At 58.5% G+C, this 18,339-nt stretch overlaps 2 protein-coding genes across 2 annotated transcripts; both read right to left on the reverse strand.

The window, feature by feature from the left end:
* Positions 1-1,310: 1,310 nt before the first annotated feature.
* LOC131570719 (kallikrein-14-like) lies at positions 1,311-13,756 on the reverse strand. Its single transcript, XM_058823098.1, has 8 exons — positions 13,749-13,756; positions 12,704-12,945; positions 10,565-10,657; positions 8,677-8,766; positions 4,190-4,352; positions 3,304-3,551; positions 2,638-2,774; positions 1,311-2,049 (listed from the first exon to the last, which is right to left on the reverse strand). The coding sequence occupies exons 1-8, from the start codon at positions 13,754-13,756 to the stop codon at positions 1,894-1,896; spliced, it is 1,137 nt and encodes a 378-aa protein (XP_058679081.1). The 3' UTR covers positions 1,311-1,893.
* Positions 13,701-17,715, reverse strand: LOC131570720 (kallikrein-14-like). Its single transcript, XM_058823100.1, has 6 exons — positions 17,676-17,715; positions 16,904-17,039; positions 16,285-16,334; positions 15,940-16,188; positions 15,373-15,509; positions 13,701-13,937 (listed from the first exon to the last, which is right to left on the reverse strand). Exons 1-6 carry the CDS (start codon positions 17,713-17,715, stop codon positions 13,785-13,787), a joined length of 765 nt encoding a protein of 254 aa, XP_058679083.1. The 3' UTR covers positions 13,701-13,784.
* Between the last annotated feature and the right edge of the window lie 624 nt (positions 17,716-18,339).

Consider the following 18,339-nt stretch of genomic DNA (forward strand, 5'->3'; position numbering starts at 1 on the left):
AAGCCCCATTACAAAGGCGCATACAACTCCCGTCACCCCCCGCGTCCTATAAAGAATCATTATAACACATAGAGCCCCATTACAAACGCGCATACAATTCCCATCAGCCCCCGCGCCCCATTGAGACTCATTACAGCCGAGCCTACAACTCCCATTATAGCCGCGCACTACGGCACGTCGGTTTTTCGCCTACAACTCCCGTCCTGCCCCGCGCCTCCCATAGCCCATCATTGCAGGCTCCGCCCCCCCCGCACTACAACTCCCGTGCTGCCCCGCGGCGCTTTTCCCGCGCTTTTCGCTCCCCTCAGCGCCCCCCGGCCGTGATGGCGGAGGCTGTGGGGCGCTGGCTCCGGGAGGAGATGGAGCTGCCGCCCTCTGCCACCCCCTCCCCGGCCGCGCTCCGCAGGTCGGGACCAGCCGGGGACGCCCATGGGGACCCCCCTGAGGCGGGGAGGGCCTGAGGGGTTTCGGGGGGCCGGGGGTGGGAGCCCCCCTGAGGGCTCCGTGAGGGGCGGGCGGGAATTTGAGGGGGCCTGAGGAGATTTGGGATCCCCTTGGAGGGTCCTGGGGGGGTCCTGAGGGGGTTTGGGGGCTCCTCGGGGGATTCTGGGGTCACTTTGGGGGTTCTGAGGGGATTTTGGGCCCAAAATGGCCCCAAATTGTCCCCAAAGTGTCCCCAAATTGTCCCCAAAGTGTCCCAAAATGGCCCAAAATGGCCCCCAAGTGTCCTCAAATGTCCTCAAATGGCCCCAAAGTGTCCCCAAATGGCCCCAAAATGTCCCCAAAGTGTCCCCAATGTGTCCCCAAATGTCCCCAAATGGCCTGAAAGTGTCCTCAAATGTCCCCAAATGTCCTAAATGGCCCCAAATGGCCCCAAATATCCCCCAAAGTGTCCCCGAATGGCCCCAAAGTGTCCCCAAATGTCCTTAATGGCCCCAAAGTGTCCCCAAATGTCCCTAAATGGCCCCAAATGTCCCCAAATATCCCCCGAAGTGTCCCCTAAGTGTCCCCAAATGGCCACAAAGGGTCCCCAGGGCGGCCGTGATGGCCCCCAAGTGTCCTTGAATTGGCCCCAAAGTGTCCCCAAGGTGTCCCTGAGGAGTCCCCGCCATGTCCCCAAAGTGCTCTCAAGATGTCCTTCAAGTGTCCCCACGGTGTCCCCACGGTGTCCCCATGATGTCCCCCTGGGGTTCTCAGGATGTCCCCAGGGTGTCCCCGCGATGCCCCCCCGGGATTCCCTCCCAGTCCATCCCAGTCCATCCCAGTTCACATCTCTTGGGGTTTTTTCCATTTTTCTTTATTTCCCTCCCATATCCCCGGTCACTGCTGGTCCCTGCTGGTCAGTCATGGACACTCATGGTCACTGCTGGTCAGTCATGGTCACTGCTGGTCACTCCTGGTCACTGTTGGTCACTCATGGTCCCTGTTGGTCACTGTTGGTCACTCATGGTCCCCGTTGGTCACTGCTGGGCACTGCTGGGCACTGGTTGCTGGTCGCTGTTGGTCACTGCTGGTCACTCCTGGTCACTCATTGGTCGCTGTTAGTCACTCCTGGTCCCCGTTGGTCACTTGTGGTCACTCCGGGTCCATGATGGTCACTGTTTGTCACTGCTGGTCACTGATTGCTGGTTGCTGCTGGTCACTGCTGGTCCCTGTTGGTCACTCGTGGTCACTGTTGGTCACTCGTGGTCACTGCTGGTCCCTGTTGGTCACTCGTGGTCACTGTTGGTCACTCGTGGTCACTGCTGGTCCCTGTTGGTCACTCGTGGTCACTGTTGGTCACTCGTGGTCACTCATTGGTCGCTGTAGGTCACTCCCGGCCCATGATGGTCACTGCTGGTCCCTGTTGGTCACTCGTGGTCACTGCTGGTCACTCGTGGTCACTCGTGGTCACTATCGGTCACTGCCGATGATGCGCCGTATCCAGGGCGTGGCGCGGCAGACGTTGCTGTACACGCCGGGGTTCCCGCGCTGACCGCACACGGCCAGGCCCCAGGAGACCACGCCCTGCAGGTACCCCCCGCACACGAGAGGGCCACCTGAGTCACCCTGCGACAGGTGAGAGACAGGTGAGAGACAGGTAATGACACACCTGGGACACACCTGGGACAGGTAATGACACACCTGGGACACTCCAGGCCCCAGGAGACCACGCCCTGCAGGTACCCCCCGCACACCAGGGGCCCACCTGAGTCACGCTGAGTCACACCTGGGCACTCACCTGGCAGGAGTCGACGCCACCCTGGGGCACACCTGCGCAGAACGTGTTGCACACCTGGGCACACACACCTGGGGCACACCTGTACTCACCTGGCAGGAGTCGACGCCGCCCTGGGGCACACCTGCACAGAACGTGTTGCACACCTGGGCACACACACACCTGGCACACCTGGGCACTCACCTGGCAGGAGTTGACACCACCCTGGGGCACACCTGCGCAGAACATGTTGCACACCTGGGCACACACACACCTGGCACACACACACCTGGCACACCTGGGCACTCACCTGGCAGGAGTCGACGCCGCCCTGGGGCACACCTGCGCAGAAGGTGTTGCACACCTGGGGCACACACACCTGGCACAGGCACACACACACCTGGCACAGGCACACACACACCTGGCACACCTGTACTCACCTGGCAAGAGTCGACGCCGCCCTGGGGCACACCTGCGCAGAACATGTTCCTGGTGACGGCGCTGCCGTAGGCGCGGGCGCACTGCTCCGGCCCGAAGGTCTGCACCTGCGCGCACTGCAGGTCCCGCGGCAGCTTGGCTGCGCAGGTGAGACGGGCGGGACAGGTGGGACAGGTGAGAGAGAAGAACAAAAAAAAAAATTCAATTTTTGGTCAGCAGAACCCAAAATCCCCTGGATTTGCCCCATTCTGGGACCCAAAACCTTTCTGGACCCATCCAGGTGTGCCCAGGTGTGCCCAGGTACCTCCAGGTGATTTGGTGGTGCCCCACCCAGACACGCTGCAGTTCTGCCCTGCCCGGGGACACCTGGGACACACCTGAGCCCCCCCCCACCTGTGCCCAGGTACCTCCAGGTGATTTGGTGGTGCCCCACCCGGACACGCTGCAGTTCTGCCCCGCCCGGGGACACCTGGGACACACCTGGACCCACCTGGGACACACCTGAGCCCCTCCCCCACCTGTGCCCAGGTACCTCCAGGTGATTTGGTGGTGCCCCACCCGGACACACTGCAGTTCTGCCCCGCCCGGGGACACCTGGGACACACCTGTGCCCTTACCTATGACACACCTGTGCCCCTCCCTGACCCCCCCCACCTGTGCCCAGGTACCTCCAGGTGATTTGGTGGTGCCCCACCCGGACACGCTGCAGTTCTGCCCCGCCCGGGGACACCTGGTGGCCGGGCGGATTTTCTTGACGCGGGGCCCGAAGCGCACAGGTGCGTCCAGGTGCAGCAGCATGAAGTCGTTGTCGTTGCGCCGCGGGTTGTAGGCGGGGTGCACCTGGAGCCGCTGCACGCGGCGCACCTGGCCCGTACCTGAGCGGAGCGTGTTGGTGCCGATCAGCACCTGGAGATCCCTGGAAAAGAGATGGACAGGTGACACAGGTGACACAGGACAGGTGAGCGCACCTGGCCCGTAGCTGCCCACAGGGTGTTGGTGCCGATCAGCACCTGGAGACCCCTGCAAAGGACAGGTGGGCTGGGACAGGTGTCACCACCCAGACAGGGTGTGCCCAGGTGTATCCCAGGTGTGCACGGGTGTGCCCAGGTGTGTGTGTAACCTGTCCCAGGTGTGCCCAGGTGTGTGTGTAATCTATCCCAGCTGTACCCAGGTGTGCCCTCACCTGATTGGCTGTTTGCAGTGGGCGGCGGTCAGCACCCAGCGCGCCCCCACCAGGCTGCCCCCGCACAGGTGTGTGTGTAACCTGTCCCAGCTGTGCCCAGGTGTGCCCAGGTGTGTGTAACCTGTCCCAGGTGTGCCCAGGTATATCCCAGGTGTGCCCAGGTGTGTGTGTAACCTGTCCCAGCTGTGCCCAGGTGTGCCCAGGTGTGTGTAACCTGTCCCAGGTGTGCCCAGGTATATCCCAGGTGTGCCCAGGTGTGTGTGTAACCTGTCCCAGGTGTGCCCAGGTGTGTGTGTAACCTATCCCAGCTGTATCCAGGTGTGCCCAGGTGTACCCAGGTGTATCCCAGGTGTGCCCAGGTGTGCCCTCACCTGATTGGCTGTTTGCAGTGGGCGGCGGTCAGCACCCAGCGCGCCCCCACCAGGCTGCCCCCGCACAGGATCTGCCCCCGCTTGATCAGCGCCACCTGGAACGGGCGCTGCGCCACGGAGCAGGGCCGGCCCCCAATGATCCGCGACTCGTCCTCCTCAGGAACTGCGGAATGGGGCGAAAACGGGAAAAAACGGGAAAAACGGTGAAAAAACGGGGAAAAACGGTGAAAAAATGGGGGAAAATGGGGGAAATGTGGTGGAACGGGCGCTGGGCCACGGAGCAGGGCCGACCCCGACGATCCGCGACTCGTCCTCCTCAGGAACTGGGGCGAAAAACGGGAAAAACGGGAAATATGTGAAAAAACTGAAAATATGGGGGAAAAACAGCAAAAAAACGGGGAAAAAAATGGGGGAAATGGCGAAAATATGCATAAAAATGGGGGGAAATGGGAGGAGAAATGGGGAAATAATCAGCCCCTCACCCTCCTTGGGAACCGGGGCAAAAAAACTGGAAAATGGGGAAAAATTGCGAGAAAATGGAAAAAATGGGGAAAAAACGGGGAAAATGGGGTGGAAATTTGGGGAAATGACGCGATGCCAAAGCAGCCAATCAGGGGGCACGGAAGGTGTGACGTCATTGAGAGGTCATGGAGGTCACCTGGGTGGGGTCAGGTCCCACCTGCCCAGGTGGGGTCAGGTCCCACCTGGGTCAGGTCCCACCTGGGTGGGGTCAGGATCTCACCTGTCCAGGTGGGTCAGGGTCTCACCTGGGTCAGGGTCTCACCTGGGTCAGGTCTCACCTGGGTGGGGTCAGATGTCACCTGTCCAGGTGTCATCAGGTCTCACCTGGGTCAGGGTCTCACCTGGGTGAGATCCCACCTGGGTTTGGTCAGGTCTCACCTGCCTAGGTGGGGTCAGGTCTCACCTGTCCAGATGTGCCCACACCTGTCTGGGTGTGGTCAGGATCTCACCTGGTGTGGTCCTGAGCTGGGTGGGGTCAGGTCTCACCTGGGTGGGGTCAGGTCTCACCTGGCCAGGACATTCCAACCACACCCAGATGGGCCAAGAACGAGTTTGGGCTCACCTGGGGCCACCTGAACCTTGGAGCCACCTGGACCCTGTGTCCACCTGGACCTGTGATCACCTGAACTTCGGGACCACCGTGACCCCGGGACCACCTGCACCTTGTGAGCACCTTGGCCATTGTCACCTGAACCTTGGAGCCACCTGGACCCTGTGTCCACCTTGACCACGTCTTGAACTTTGTGACCGCCTTGGCCAAAATCACCTGGACCTGTGGCCACCTGAGAGTGACCACCTGAACTTTGTGACCCCCTGGACCTTGTGGCCACCTTGACCATGAGCACCTTGACCTTGGGACCACCTTGGCCTGCACCCACCTGCCCCTGTGCCCACCTGGTGGCCCCGCCCCCAGCACAGGTGGCTCTGCTGTGTCTGGGTTGGGCCATCGGCCCCACGGCACTGGTGGCACTGGTCTGAACTGGTGGCACTGGTGGGGTGGGGACCCTGCCCGGCCCTGGAATCCCAGCTCTCCTCCCACGGGCTGTGGGGACATCCTGCAGGAGATCTGCTCCCACCTGCGCTCACCTGAGCTCACCCAGTCGCACCTGAGGACACCTGAACTCACCTGGTCACACCTGAGGACACCTGGTCCTGCCTGAGCTCACCTGGTCACACCTGGACCTACCTGAGGACACCTGGTCACACCTGAGAACATCTGAGCTCACCTGGTTGCACCTGAGCTCACCTGGGCCTACCTGAGCTCCTCTGAGCTCACCTGGTTGCACCTGAGGACACCTGGTCCTGCCTGAGCTCACCTGGTCACACCTGAGGACACCTGGCCACACCTGGTCCTGCCTGAGCTCACCTGGTCACACCTGAGGACACCTGGTCCCACTTTGTCCCACCTGGTCCCATCTGAGCTCCTGTGGTTGCACCTGAGCTCACCCGGTCCCACCTGGTCCCACCTGGTCCTACCTGAGCTCAGCTGATCCCACCTAAACCCACCTGAGCTCACCTGGGGTCCTACCTGACCCCACCTGGTCCCACCTCGGCTCACCTGACCCCACCTGGTCCCAAGTGGTCCCATCTGAGCTCACCTGGTCTGACCTGACCCCACCTGTGACCACCTGAACAGTGACCACCTGGACATTGGGAGCACCTGGACTTCACGAGCACCTTGACCACCTTGACCATGACCACCTGGACCCTCTGACCACCCTGAGAGTGACCCCCTGGACCCTGTGACCACCTGGACCTTGGGATAACCTGGACATTGGGGCCACCTGGAGAGTGACCAGAGTGACCACCTTGACCTGTGACCGCCTTGAGAGTGACCACCTGGACCTCCTGACCACACTGAGAGTGACCACCTGAACCCTGTGACCACCTGGACATTGGGGCCACCTGGAGAGTGACCACCTGGACTTCATGACCACTTTGAGTGACCACCTGCACCTTGGGGCCACCTTGATTGTGACTACCTTGACCATGAGCACCTTGACCACCTTGAGAGTGACCACCTGGACCCTCTGACCACCCTGAGAGTGACCACCTGGACCTGTGACCACCTGGAGACCTGGGGCCACCTTAAGAGTGACCACCTGGACCTTGGGGCCACCTTGAATGACCACCTTGACCATGACCACCATGACCACCTTGAATGACCACCTGGACCTTGGGGCCACCTTGACCTGTGACCACCTTGAGTGACCACCTGGACCTGTGACCACCTTGACCACCTTGAGTGACCACCTGGAGCCCTTGTCCCCCTCGGGAGTGCCCGGGGAATTGGGGACCCCAGGAGCAGCGGATTTGGGGTGAGAAACGCCAGGATGGGGTCGGGGAATCCCGGGAATTCCAGCCGGGTCCCAGTGGGAATTCCCCAAAGCCCCAAAATCAAAAACCCCAAACCCCAAAATCCCCAAAACCCCAAACCAGAGTTACCCAAAAACTTAAAATCCCAAAACACCAAACCCCCAAAACATTAAATCCCAAAATCCCCAAAACCCCAAAAACCCCAAACCCCCAAAACATTAAATCCCAAAATCCCCAAATCTCCAAAACCCCAAAAACCCCAAATCCCCAAAATCCCCAAACCCCGAAACCTCAAAATCCCAAACCCCAAACCCAAGAACTCAAAACCCCAAAACTTCAAACCCCCAAACCCCAAAAAGCAAAAATCCCAAAAAGCCCGAAACCCCAAAATCCCAAAACCAAATCCCCAAACAACCAAAATCCCCAAATCCCCAAACCCCAAATCCCAAATCCCCCAAATCCCCAAAACCTCAAAATTCCAAACCCAAAACTTCAAACCCCCAAAACCCAAACCCCAAAAAGCAAAAATGCCAAAAACCCCAAAACCCCAAAATTGGAACCCCCAAAACCAAAACCCCCAAATCACAAAACCCCAAATCCCCAAACCCCAAAACCTCAAAATTCCAACCCCAAAACCCCAAAACTTCAAACCCCCAAAAGCCAAAAAGTAAAAATCCCAAATCCCCAAATCCAAAACTGAGAGTTCCCAAAAACCCCAAATCCCAAACCCAGGATTCCCAAAAAAAACCCAAATTCCTGAAATATTTCCTGAAATAATTCCCCAAAATTCCCGAAAATAATTCCCAAAACAGTTCCCAAAACCTTTCCCAAATGATTCCCAAAATAATTGCCTAAAATTCCCCAAAATTCCCAAAATATTTCCTGAAAAAATTCCCCAAATTCCAAAATAATTTCCCAAAATAATTCTCAAAAATTCCCTAAAATTCCCCAAATAATTCCTTAAGATTCTGAAAATAATTCCCGAAAATTCCCAAAATAATTCCCAAAACAATCCTCCAAAGTAATTCCAAAAATAATTCTCATAATTCCCCAAACAATTCCTTAAAATTCTTCAAGTAAGTCCCAAAAATTTCCAAAATTCCTTAAATAATTTCCCAAATAATTCCCAAAATATTTCCTTCAAATTCCCCAAATTCCCCAAAATAATTCTCAAAACTCCCCAATTATTTCCCCAAAATTCCCAAAATATTTCCTGCAAAAATTTCCCAAAATAATTTCCCAAAATAATTTCCCAAAAATTTCACCAAATAATTCCCAAAATAATTCACAAAAATTCTCATAATAATTCCTTAAAATTCCCCACATAATTCCTTAAAATTCCCCAAAACAATTCTCAAAATTCCCCAATTATTTCCCCCGAAATTCCCAAAGTATTTCCTAAAAAATCCCCCAAGTTCCAAAGTAATTTCCCAAAACAATTCTCAAAAATCCCCCTAAGATTCCCCAAATCATTCCCCAAATCATTCCTTGAAACATTCCCAAAATTAAAAAAAAAAAAAATTCCCAAAATAACTCCCCAAAATTCCTGAAATAATTCCCAAAATTAAAAAAAAAAAATCCCAAAAAATTCCCAAAATTCCCCAAATTTCCCCCAAATTCCCGGATTTGCGGCTCCCCTCCCCACTCACGCTCCTGGCCGCTCCCCGGGGCCGCGCCGAGGATGAGGAGGGGGAGGAGGGTGAGGAGCGGGACGAGGCCGAAGGCTCCGGGGGCCATTCCTGGGCAGGGCACAGAAAAACAACCGGCGACGAGGGGGTTAAAGGGGCGTGGTCAGCGACATGGGGGCGTGCTCAGGGAAATGGGGGCGTGGTCAGTAAAATGAGGGCGGGGCCAGTGAAATGGGGGCGTGGCCACGGTCCCTGGTGGGATTTGGGGGGATTTTTTGGAATTTTTTTTAATTTTTTTTTTTTTAATTTTGGGGATTTGGGGGGAAATTTGGGGATTTCAGGAGAAATTTTGGGAATTGTGGAGATTTTGTGGGTGGTCAGTGAAATGGGGGCGTGGTCAGTGAAATGGGTGGGGCAGTGAAATGGGGGCGTGGCCACAATCCCTGGTGGGATTGGGGGGGATTTTTTGGGAATTTTTTGGAATTTATTTTTTAATTTTGGCGAAAATTTGGGGGATTTCAGGAGAAATTTTGGGAATTGTCGGGATTTTGTGGGAATTGGGGGGAATTTTCGGGGGGAATTTTTGGGGAATTTGGGCGGGGTTGGGAGGATTTTGGGGGGAAATTTTGGGGTAATTTGGGGAAATTTTGGGGGATTTTGGGAGCCAGGTAAAATCCAGGTGAGTCCAGTGAGAACCAGGTGAGGTCCAGGTGGGATTTGGGGGGAAATTTTGGGATTTTGGGAGCCAGGGGGGTCCAGGTGAGAGCCAGGTAAAATCCAGGTGGGATTTGGGGGAGACTTGGGGGATTTTGGGGGGAATTTTTGGGATTTGGGGGGAATTTTTGGGATTTTGGTGGCCAGGTGAGTCCAGGTGAGATCCAGGTAAAATCCAGGTGGGATTTGGGGGAGACTTGGGGGATTTTGGGGGGAATTTTTGGGATTTGGGGGGAATTTTGGGGGTTTTGGATCCAGGTGAGATTTGGGGGGAATTTTTGGGATTTTGGGAGCCAGGTGAGATCCAGGTGGGAATTTTGGGGGTTTTGGGGCAATTGGGGGGGGGGGGAGATTTTGGAGGAAATTTGAAGGAATTTTTGGGATTTCAGGGATCCAGGTGAGATCCAAGTAATGGAAGGGGCGTGGCCATGACCCAGGTAGGATTTGGGGGAAATTTTGGGGGAAATTTTTTTGGGAATTATTGGGGAAATTCTGGGCAATTTTGGGGATCTCGGATCTCCTCCTTCCTGCTGGATTTGGGATTGGGGATTTCAGGAAGGGACAAAACACCCAAAATCCCCCAAAATCGGACTCACCTGATGGGACTCACCTGGATCGGACTCACCTGGATCGGACTCACCTGGATCGGAGCTCACCTGGATCGGGGCTCACCTGGATTGGGGCTCACCTGGCTCACCTCACCTGGCTCAGCCTCACCTGGATCAGGGCCCACCTGGCTCAGCCCTCACCTGTCAGGGACTCACCTGGATCAGCCCTTACCTGTCCCACCTGTCTCACCTGGATTGGATCTCACCTGGATCAGCCCCTACCTGTCCCACCTGTCTCACCTGTCAGGGACTCACCTGGCTCAGATCTCACCTGCCCCACCTGGCTCAGCCTCACCTGGCTCAGATCTCACCTGTCTCACCTGTCTCAGACCCACCTGTCTCACCTGTCTCACCTGGATTGGGGCTCACCTGGCTCAGCCCTCACCTGTCAGGAGCTCACCTGGATCGGGACTCACCTGGCTCAGATCTCACCTGTCAGAGGCTCACCTGGATTGGATCTCACCTGGCTCAGATCTCACCTGGATCAGCCTCACCTGGCTCAGCCCTCACCTGTCAGGGGCTCACCTGGATCGGGGCTCACCTGTCAGGGACTCACCTGGATCAGCCTCACCTGGCTCAGCCCTCACCTGTCGGGGGCTCACCTGGATCGGGTCCGGAGCTGCCGAGCCGGGCTCGGCCGGGCCGGGGACTTTTATAGGGGTGGGAGGGGGCGTGGTTTGCTGTGGGCGTGGCGGTGACGTCATAGGCGCAGTGGGCGGAGCCCCGCCCCGCCCGGGCTTTGATCGGGCCCGGGGAGCGCCCGGGGGGGGGGGGGGGGGGGTCGGGGTCGGTGCTGAGCTCGGGACTGAGCGCGAGCCTGGAGCCGGTCCTGGCCCGGGATCAACCCGGCCCTGCTCTGAGCCTGAGCCTGGCCCTGGTCTGAGCTTAATCCTGGCCCCGGCCCTGGTCTGAGCCTGAGCCTGGCCCCGGTCCCGGCCCTGGTCTGAGCCTGAGCCTGGTCCTGGTCCTGAGCTTAATCCTGGTCCTGAGCCTGATCCTGGCCCCGGTCCCGGCCCTGGTCTGAGCCTGATCCTGGTCCTGGTCCTGAGCTTAATCCTGGTCCTGAGCCTGATCCTGGCCCCGGTCCCGGTCCCGGCCCTGGTCTGAGCTTAATCCTGGCCCCGGCCCTGGTCCTGGTCTGAGCCTAATCCTGATCCTGGTCCCGGTCCCAGTCCTGGTCCTGAGCTTAATCCTGGTCCCGGTCCTGGTCCTGGTCCTGATCCTGGTCCTGATCCCGGTCCTAAATTTGGTCCTGAGCCTAATCCTGGTCCTAGTCCTGATCCTGATCCCGGTCCGGGTCCTGAGCCTAACCGTGGTCCTGGTCCTGATCCCGAGTTTAATCCTGGTCCTGAGCCTGAGCCTGATCCCGATCCCCGTCCTTATCTTGGTCCTGATCCCCATCCTGGTCCTGGTCCTGATTCTGATCCTGGTCCTGAGCCTGGTCCTGGTCCTGATTGTGGTCCCGAGCCTAATCCTGGTCCTGATCCCGAGCCTAATCCTGCTCCTGGTCCTCATCCAAGTCTTGGTCCTGGTCCTGTCCTGGTCCTGATCCTGATCCCAATGCTAAGCGCGATCCCTGTCCTTGTCCTGGTCCTGGCCCTGGTCCTGTCCTGGTCCTGGTCCTGAGCCCAAGCGTGATCCTCATCCTGGTCCTGTCCTGGTCCTGTCCTGGTTGAGGACCCAGGTGACACCTGAGAGGACACAGGTGACACAGGTGACACCTGAAGGGACACAGGGACACCTGAGGGGACAATGAGGGGACACAGGGGACACCTGAGGGGACAATAAGGGGACACCTGAGGGGACAGTGAGGGGACTCCAGTGACACCTGAGGGGACAATGAGGGGACATTTGGCACACCTGAGGGGACACAGGTGACACGGGGGACAATGAGGGGACACCTGAGGGGACACAGGAGAGGACACCTGAGGGGACACAGGAGACGACACGGGGACACCTGAGGAGCCCCCAGGTGACACCTGAGGGGACAGTGAGGGGACCCAGGTGACACGGGGGACAATGAGGGGACACCTGAGGGGACACAGGTGGCAAAAGGGACCCCGGAAGTGCCACCCCGGGCAGGTGACAGCGACAGCGACAGCGCCACCGCCCGCGGGGGGCGGGGCCCGACCGGTCCCGCAGGTGTCACCTGTGCTGTCACCTGTGCCACCCATGGTGTCACCCGCGTGTCGCCTGAGCCACCCATGGTGTCACCTGTGCCACCCGCGCTGTCACCCGTGTGTCACCGGGGAGCGCCGCCCCCGCCCGCGGGGACACCGCGGGGACACCGGGGGTGGCACTGGGACATTGGGGACACTGGGGACATTTGGGACATGGGGGACATTGGGGACATTGGGGACACCAGGGGGTGGCACTGGGGACATTGGTGGCACAGGTGGCATTGGGGACATTGGGGACAGTGGGGGTGGCATTGAGGACACCGGGGACATTGGGGACACTGGGGACACTGGGGACACCGGGGGTGGCACTGGGGACATTGGGGACACCGGGGGTGGCACTGGGGACACTGAGGGTGGCACTCGGGGTGGCACCGGGGGTGGCCCTGGGGACACTGGGGGTGTGGCTGTGGCCCAGGGGACACGGGTGACACCTGGGGGTGGCCCAGGGGACAGCAGGGGTGGCCCTGGTGGCACTGGGGACACCGAGGGTGACACTGAGGGTGACACGGGTGGCACCGGGGACACCGAGGATGGCACTGGAGATACCAGGGGTGGCGCTGGTGGCACTGGGGGTGGCACTGGGGACACCGAGGGTGACACTGAGGGTGACACGGGTGGCACCGGGGACACCGAGGATGGCACTGGAGATACCAGGGGTGGCGCTGGTGGCACTGGGGGTGGCACTGGGGACACCGAGGGTGACACTGAGGGTGACACGGGTGGCACCGGGGACACCGAGGATGGCACTGGAGATACCAGGGGTGGCGCTGGTGGCACTGGGGGTGGCACTGGGGACACCGAGGGTGACACTGAGGGTGACACGGGTGGCACCGGGGACACCGAGGATGGCACTGGAGATACCAGGGGTGGCACTGGGGCATCGCTCAGGTGACGCTGGTCACACCTGGGGGTGGCACAGGTGGCACTGGGGTGGCATTGGGGGGGGCACAGAGCACATGGGTGACACCTGGAGGTGGCACAGGTGGCACCGGGGGGTGGCGGTCACAGCACAGGGGGACACGGGGACACCGGGGGGTGGCACCAGAAGTGGCACTGGGGACACCAGAGGGACACCGGGGGGGCACAGGTGACACAGGTGTCACTGTGGAGATGGCACTGGGGGACACAGGTGGCACAGGTGACCCCGGGGGGTGGCACAGGTGACACTGAGGGTGTGGAATTTTCGTGGAATTTTTGGGTGAAAATTTCAGAATTTTGGGGTGGAACTTTGTGGATTTTTGGGGTCGAATTTTATGGATTTTTTGGGGGTGGAATTTTGTGGATTTTTTGGGGGTGGAATTTAGGCACTTTGGGGTGGATTTTTGTGGATTTTTTGGGGTGGAATTTAGGCACTTTGGGGTGGATTTTTGGGATGACACTTTGGCATTTGGAAGTGTTTTTTTGGGGTGGAATTTTTGGATTTTGGGGGATTCTTGGGGTGGAATTTTTGGATTTTGGGTGAATTATTTTTAGCATTTTTCTCCTCCTGAACACCAGAATTTAGGAGTGGAAAATTCTTTTAATCTTGGGGCTGCAACTCGCATTTTCGGGGTTTTTGGGCTCGTGACCTCTGAGGCTTTTAGTGGCAGACAGGTCCATTTTCGGGGTGAACTCGGCCGTTTTCGGGTCAGTTGTGGGCCATGGTGCGGTGCAGCCAGCGGCCGTAGCGGCACAGGTTGACGTAGACGCCCGGTTTGTGGGGGTCCCCGCAGACCCCCGGCCCCCAGGAGGTGATGCCCTGCAGGCGCCCGTTGCACATCAGGGGCCCCCCGGAGTCGCCCTGGGGGGACAAAACTCGGGGGGTCGGCGGCGGGACCCCGACGTTCCAGCAAATCCCCGAAAACCCGGCGAGAACCCAATGAAAATCTGCTGAAAACTGGAAGGAATCGGCCCCAAAACCGCCCCACAATCAACCCAGAAATGTCCCAAAAATGTCCCAAAGTTGCTCCAGAAACACCCCAAAAAAAACCCCAAAATTGCCCCAAAACCACTCCACAAATATCCCAAAACCACCCCAAAAATTTCCTAAAAAGTCCTAAAAATGCCCCAAAATCACCCCCAGAATGTCCTGAAATCAACCCAAAAATGCCCCTAAATTGCCCCAAAACCACCCCAAAAGTGCCCCAAAAATGCCCCCAAATCGTCCCAAAACTACCCCAAAATTGCCCCTAAAATGCCCCAAAAAGCCCCCAAATTTCCCCAAAATCACCCCCAAAACCCCCCAAAATTGCCCCAAAATCACCCAAAAAATGTCCCAAAAATGACCCCAAAACACCCCAAAATCACCCAAAAGATGTCTCAAAACCACCCCAAAATTGCCCCAGAAACGCCTCAAAAAATGCCTCAAAACCACCCCGGAATTGCCACAAAATCACCCCAAACCCGCCAGGTTTTGACCCCAAAATGCCGCAAAATCACCTCAAAATCAACCCAAAATTGTCCCCAAAACCACCTCAAAACCGCCCCCAAATCACCCCAAAAATGGCCCAAAACTGCCGCAAAATCACCTCAAAATCGCCCCAAAAATGCCCCAAAATCACCCCAAAACTGTCAGGGATTGACACAGAAATGCCAAAAAATCACCCCCAAAATGTCCCGAAATTTCCCCCCAAAAGGCCCCAAAATTGCCCCAAAATGGCCCCGAATTGCCCCAAAATGGTCCCAAATTGCCCCAAACTGTCCCAAATTGTCCCCATCTGCACCCGAAATTGCCCAAATCTCCAATTGCCCCAAATCAGCCCAAACTCACCTGGGCTTGAGCCCAAATCACCTCAGGCCCGCACCTGTCCCATCCCTCACCTGTGCCACCTGTCCCACCTCACCTGTGCCACCTCACCTGTCTCACCTGTCCTTCACCTGTCCCATCTCACCTGGCAGGTGTCGGCGTGGCTCTGGGGCTCTGTTACACACCTCTGCACACCTGTCCCATCACACCTGTGCACACCTGTCCCATCTCACCTGTCCCACCTCACCTGTCTCACCTGTCCCATCACACCTGTCCCATCTCACCTGGCAGGTGTCAGCGCGGCTCCGCGGCTCTGTGACACACACCTGTCACACCTGTCACACCTGTGCACTCACCTGGCAGGTGTCGGCGCGGCTCCGCGGCTCTGTGACACACACCTGTCACACCTGTCACACACCTGGCAGGTGTCGGCGCGGCTCCGCGGCTCTGTGGCACACACCTGTCACACCTGTCACACCTGTGCACTCACCTGGCAGGTGTCGGCGCGGCTCCGCGGCTCCCCGGCACAGACCATGTTGGGGGTGATGGAGTTGGGGTAGATGCGGCGGCAGGTGAGCTCAGGTACGATGCGCACCTGGCTGCAGTGCAGGGCCTGGGGAAACGTCACTGCAAACACACCTGGGGTCAGGGAACAGCCACACCTGGGCAGGTAACACCTGGGAACACACCTGGGGACACACCTGGGGACACACCCAGGTGTCTCTCACCCATCCCAGGTGTGTCCCAGGTGTGCCCCCCTTATCCCAGGTGTGTCTCAGGTGTCCCTCATCCATCTCAGGTGTCTCTCACCTGTCTCAGGTGTATCCTAGATGTGCCCAGGTGTCCCTCATCTACCCCAGGTGTATCTCGGGTGTGTCCCACCTATCCCAGGTGTGCCCAGGTGTGTCCCAGGTGTGTCTCACCCATCCCAGGTGTATCCCAGGTGTGCCCAGGTGTGTCCCCCCCATCCCAGGTGTGTCCCAGGTGTATCTCAGGTGTATCCCAGGTGTGTCTCACCCATCCCAGGTGTGTCCCCCCCATCCCAGGTGTGTCTCACCTGTGGGGCTGGTGGTGGAGCCCCATCCCGAGATCTGGCAGGCGGTGCCGGGCGCGGCGCAGGTGCGTGCCAGCGGCAGGGGGCTCACCTGGCGGCTCAGGTGCGCGGGCGCCTGCAGCCGCAGCAGCATCAGGTCGCCGTCCTTGGAGCTCTCGTTGTAGCCGGGGAAGGGGAAGGCGCGCGCCGAGCGGCGCCGCTGCTCACCTGGCGCAGGTGCGGCCGCGCCCGGCCCCGCCCCCCCGGCCTCACCTGGCGCAGGTGCGGCCGCGCCCGGCCCCGCCCCCCCGGCCTCACCTGGTGCGGGCGAGGCCTCGGCCGGAGGGGGGGGGTTGGGCGAGGCCTCACCTGGGCGCACCTGGGGGTGGGTGGGGCGGCCCAGGCGGACGGTGATGGGGCTGTGGGGGAGAGACAGGTGAGAGGTGAGATGGGACAGGTGAGACAGGTGAGAGACAGGTGAGAGACAGGTGAGACAGGTGAGAGACAGGTGAGACAGGTGAGAGACACGTGAGAGACACGTGAGAGACAGGTGAGATGGGACAGGTGAGAGACAGGTGAGATTGGACAGGTGAGATGGGACAGGTGAGAGAGGTGAGATGGGACAGGTGAGATGGGACAGGTGAGAGACAGGTGAGTTCCCCATGCCCAGGTGTGTCTCTACCCATACCCAGGTGTATCCCAGGTGTGCCCAGGTGTGTCTGTACCTATCCCAGGTGTACCCCAGGTGTGCCCAGGTGTGTTCCCCATGCTCAGCTGTGTGTGTACCCATGCCCAGGTGTGCCCAGGTGTACCCAGCTGTACCCAGGTGTGCCCAGCTGTGCCCAGCTGTACCCAGGTGTGCCCAGGTGTATCCCAGCTGTGCCCAGGTGTACCCAGCTGTACCCAGGTGTATCCCAGGTGTGCCCAGCTGTACCCAGGTGTGCCCAGCTGTGCCCAGGTGTATCCCAGGTGTGTTACCTGTCCGTACCCGGGGGCGTGGCAGTGCGCCGCCGTCAGGACCCACCTGGGCGCCACCAGGGTCCCCCCGCAGATGAAGCGCCGGCCCCGGAACAGCGCGGCCTGCCAGGGCGGGGCACAGGTGTGACCCTCCAGCACCCAGGCACCTGTGAGAGACAGACAGGTGTGCCAGGGCGGGGCACAGGTGTGACCCTCCAGCGCCCAGGTATGGGCACACAGGTGAGACACAGGTGTGCCAGGGCGGGGCACAGGTGTGACCCTGGAGAACCCAGGTACCGTGTGGGCACAGGTGTGCCAGGGCGGGGCCTGCCAGGGCGGGGCACAGGTGTGACCCTCCAGCACCCAGGCACCTGTGAGAGACAGACAGGTGAGACAGGTGTGCCAGGGCGGGGCACAGGTGTGACCCTCCAGCACCCAGGCACCTGTATGGGCACACAGGTGAGACACAGGTGTGCCAGGGCGGGGCACAGGTGTGACCCTCCAGCACCCAGGCACCTGTGTGGGCACAGGTGTGCCAGGGCGGGGCCTGCCAGGGCGGGGCACAGGTGTGACCCTCGAGAACCCACACACCTGCGGGACAGGTGAGGTTTGGGGTCCCTCAGGTGAGTTTCCATGATTACAGGTGGGGTTTGGGATGCCCAGGTGAGGTTTGGGGTCCCCCAGGTAAATTTTGGGATCCCAGATTAATTTTGGGATCCCCCAGGTGTGTCTGGGGCCCCCCAGGTGAATTTTGGGGTCCCCCAGGTGAATTTCGGGGTGCCAGGTGCATTTTGGGCTCTCACCTGTGGCCGCGGGCAGGAGCAGCAGCAGCAGCAGCCGCATCCCAAGGGCTGGAATGGGGGAAAAAACCGAGATTTTGGGTAAAAACGGGAGAGAAAATTGGGGAATTTGGGCATTTTGGGGGAAAAATCAGAAAGTTTTGGGAGGGGAAAAGGGGAATTTGGGGGAAATTTGGGAAGGGGAATGGGAATTTTGGTGGAGAAAATTGGGAATTTGGGGGGGGGAAATGGGAATTTTGGAAATTTTTGGGGAAATTTGGGAGGGGAAAATTGGGAAGAAAAATGGGAATTTTGGGGGAAATTCAAGAGTGAAAAATGGGAATTTGAGTAAAATGGGAATTTGGGGGAATTTGGGGGAATTTGGAGAAAATGGGGCAAAATGGGAATTTGGGGTTAAATGGGCTTTAAATGGTGGGCGGGGCTTACAGGAGTGGGAGTGGCTTAAAATAGCAGGTGTGGTCTAAATGAGTGGGCGTGGCTTAAAGAAGCAGGCGTGGGTTAAAGGAATGGGCGTGGCTTAAAGAAATGGGTGTGGCTTAAAGAAGCAGGCGTGGCTTAAATGAGTGGGCGTGGCTTAAAGGGTGGGTGGGGCTTAGAGGGGTGGGTGGAGCTTAAGGGGAATTTTGGGGTGAAAAATCAAATTTGGGGGGGAAATGAGGAATTTCAG

The sequence above is a fragment of the Ammospiza caudacuta genome, chromosome 38, assembly GCF_027887145.1.
Source record: "Ammospiza caudacuta isolate bAmmCau1 chromosome 38, bAmmCau1.pri, whole genome shotgun sequence".
Classification (NCBI taxonomy): Eukaryota; Metazoa; Chordata; class Aves; order Passeriformes; family Passerellidae; genus Ammospiza; species Ammospiza caudacuta.

What these genes read in the sequence shown, in the direction of transcription:
- LOC131570720 (XM_058823100.1), bottom strand. Translation starts at nt 17,715, where the DNA reads ATGCGGCTGCTGCTGCTGCTGCTCCTGCCCGCGGCCACAG. An exon ending in GCGCACTGCCACGCCCCCGG is followed by an intron (nt 16,335 to 16,903) that starts GTACGGACAGGT and finishes TCTCCCCCACAG; the next exon opens with CCCCATCACCGTCCGCCTGG. An exon ending in CCACCCCCAGGTGCGCCCAG is followed by an intron (nt 16,189 to 16,284) that starts GTGAGGCCTCGC and finishes CACCTGCGCCAG; the next exon opens with GTGAGGCCGGGGGGGCGGGG.
- LOC131570719 (XM_058823098.1), bottom strand. An exon ending in TGCCACCAGCGCCACCCCTG is followed by an intron (nt 10,658 to 12,703) that starts GTATCTCCAGTG and finishes CCACGCCCACAG; the next exon opens with CAAACCACGCCCCCTCCCAC. An exon ending in CACCACCAAATCACCTGGAG is followed by an intron (nt 2,775 to 3,303) that starts GTACCTGGGCAC and finishes TCACCTGCGCAG; the next exon opens with CCAAGCTGCCGCGGGACCTG.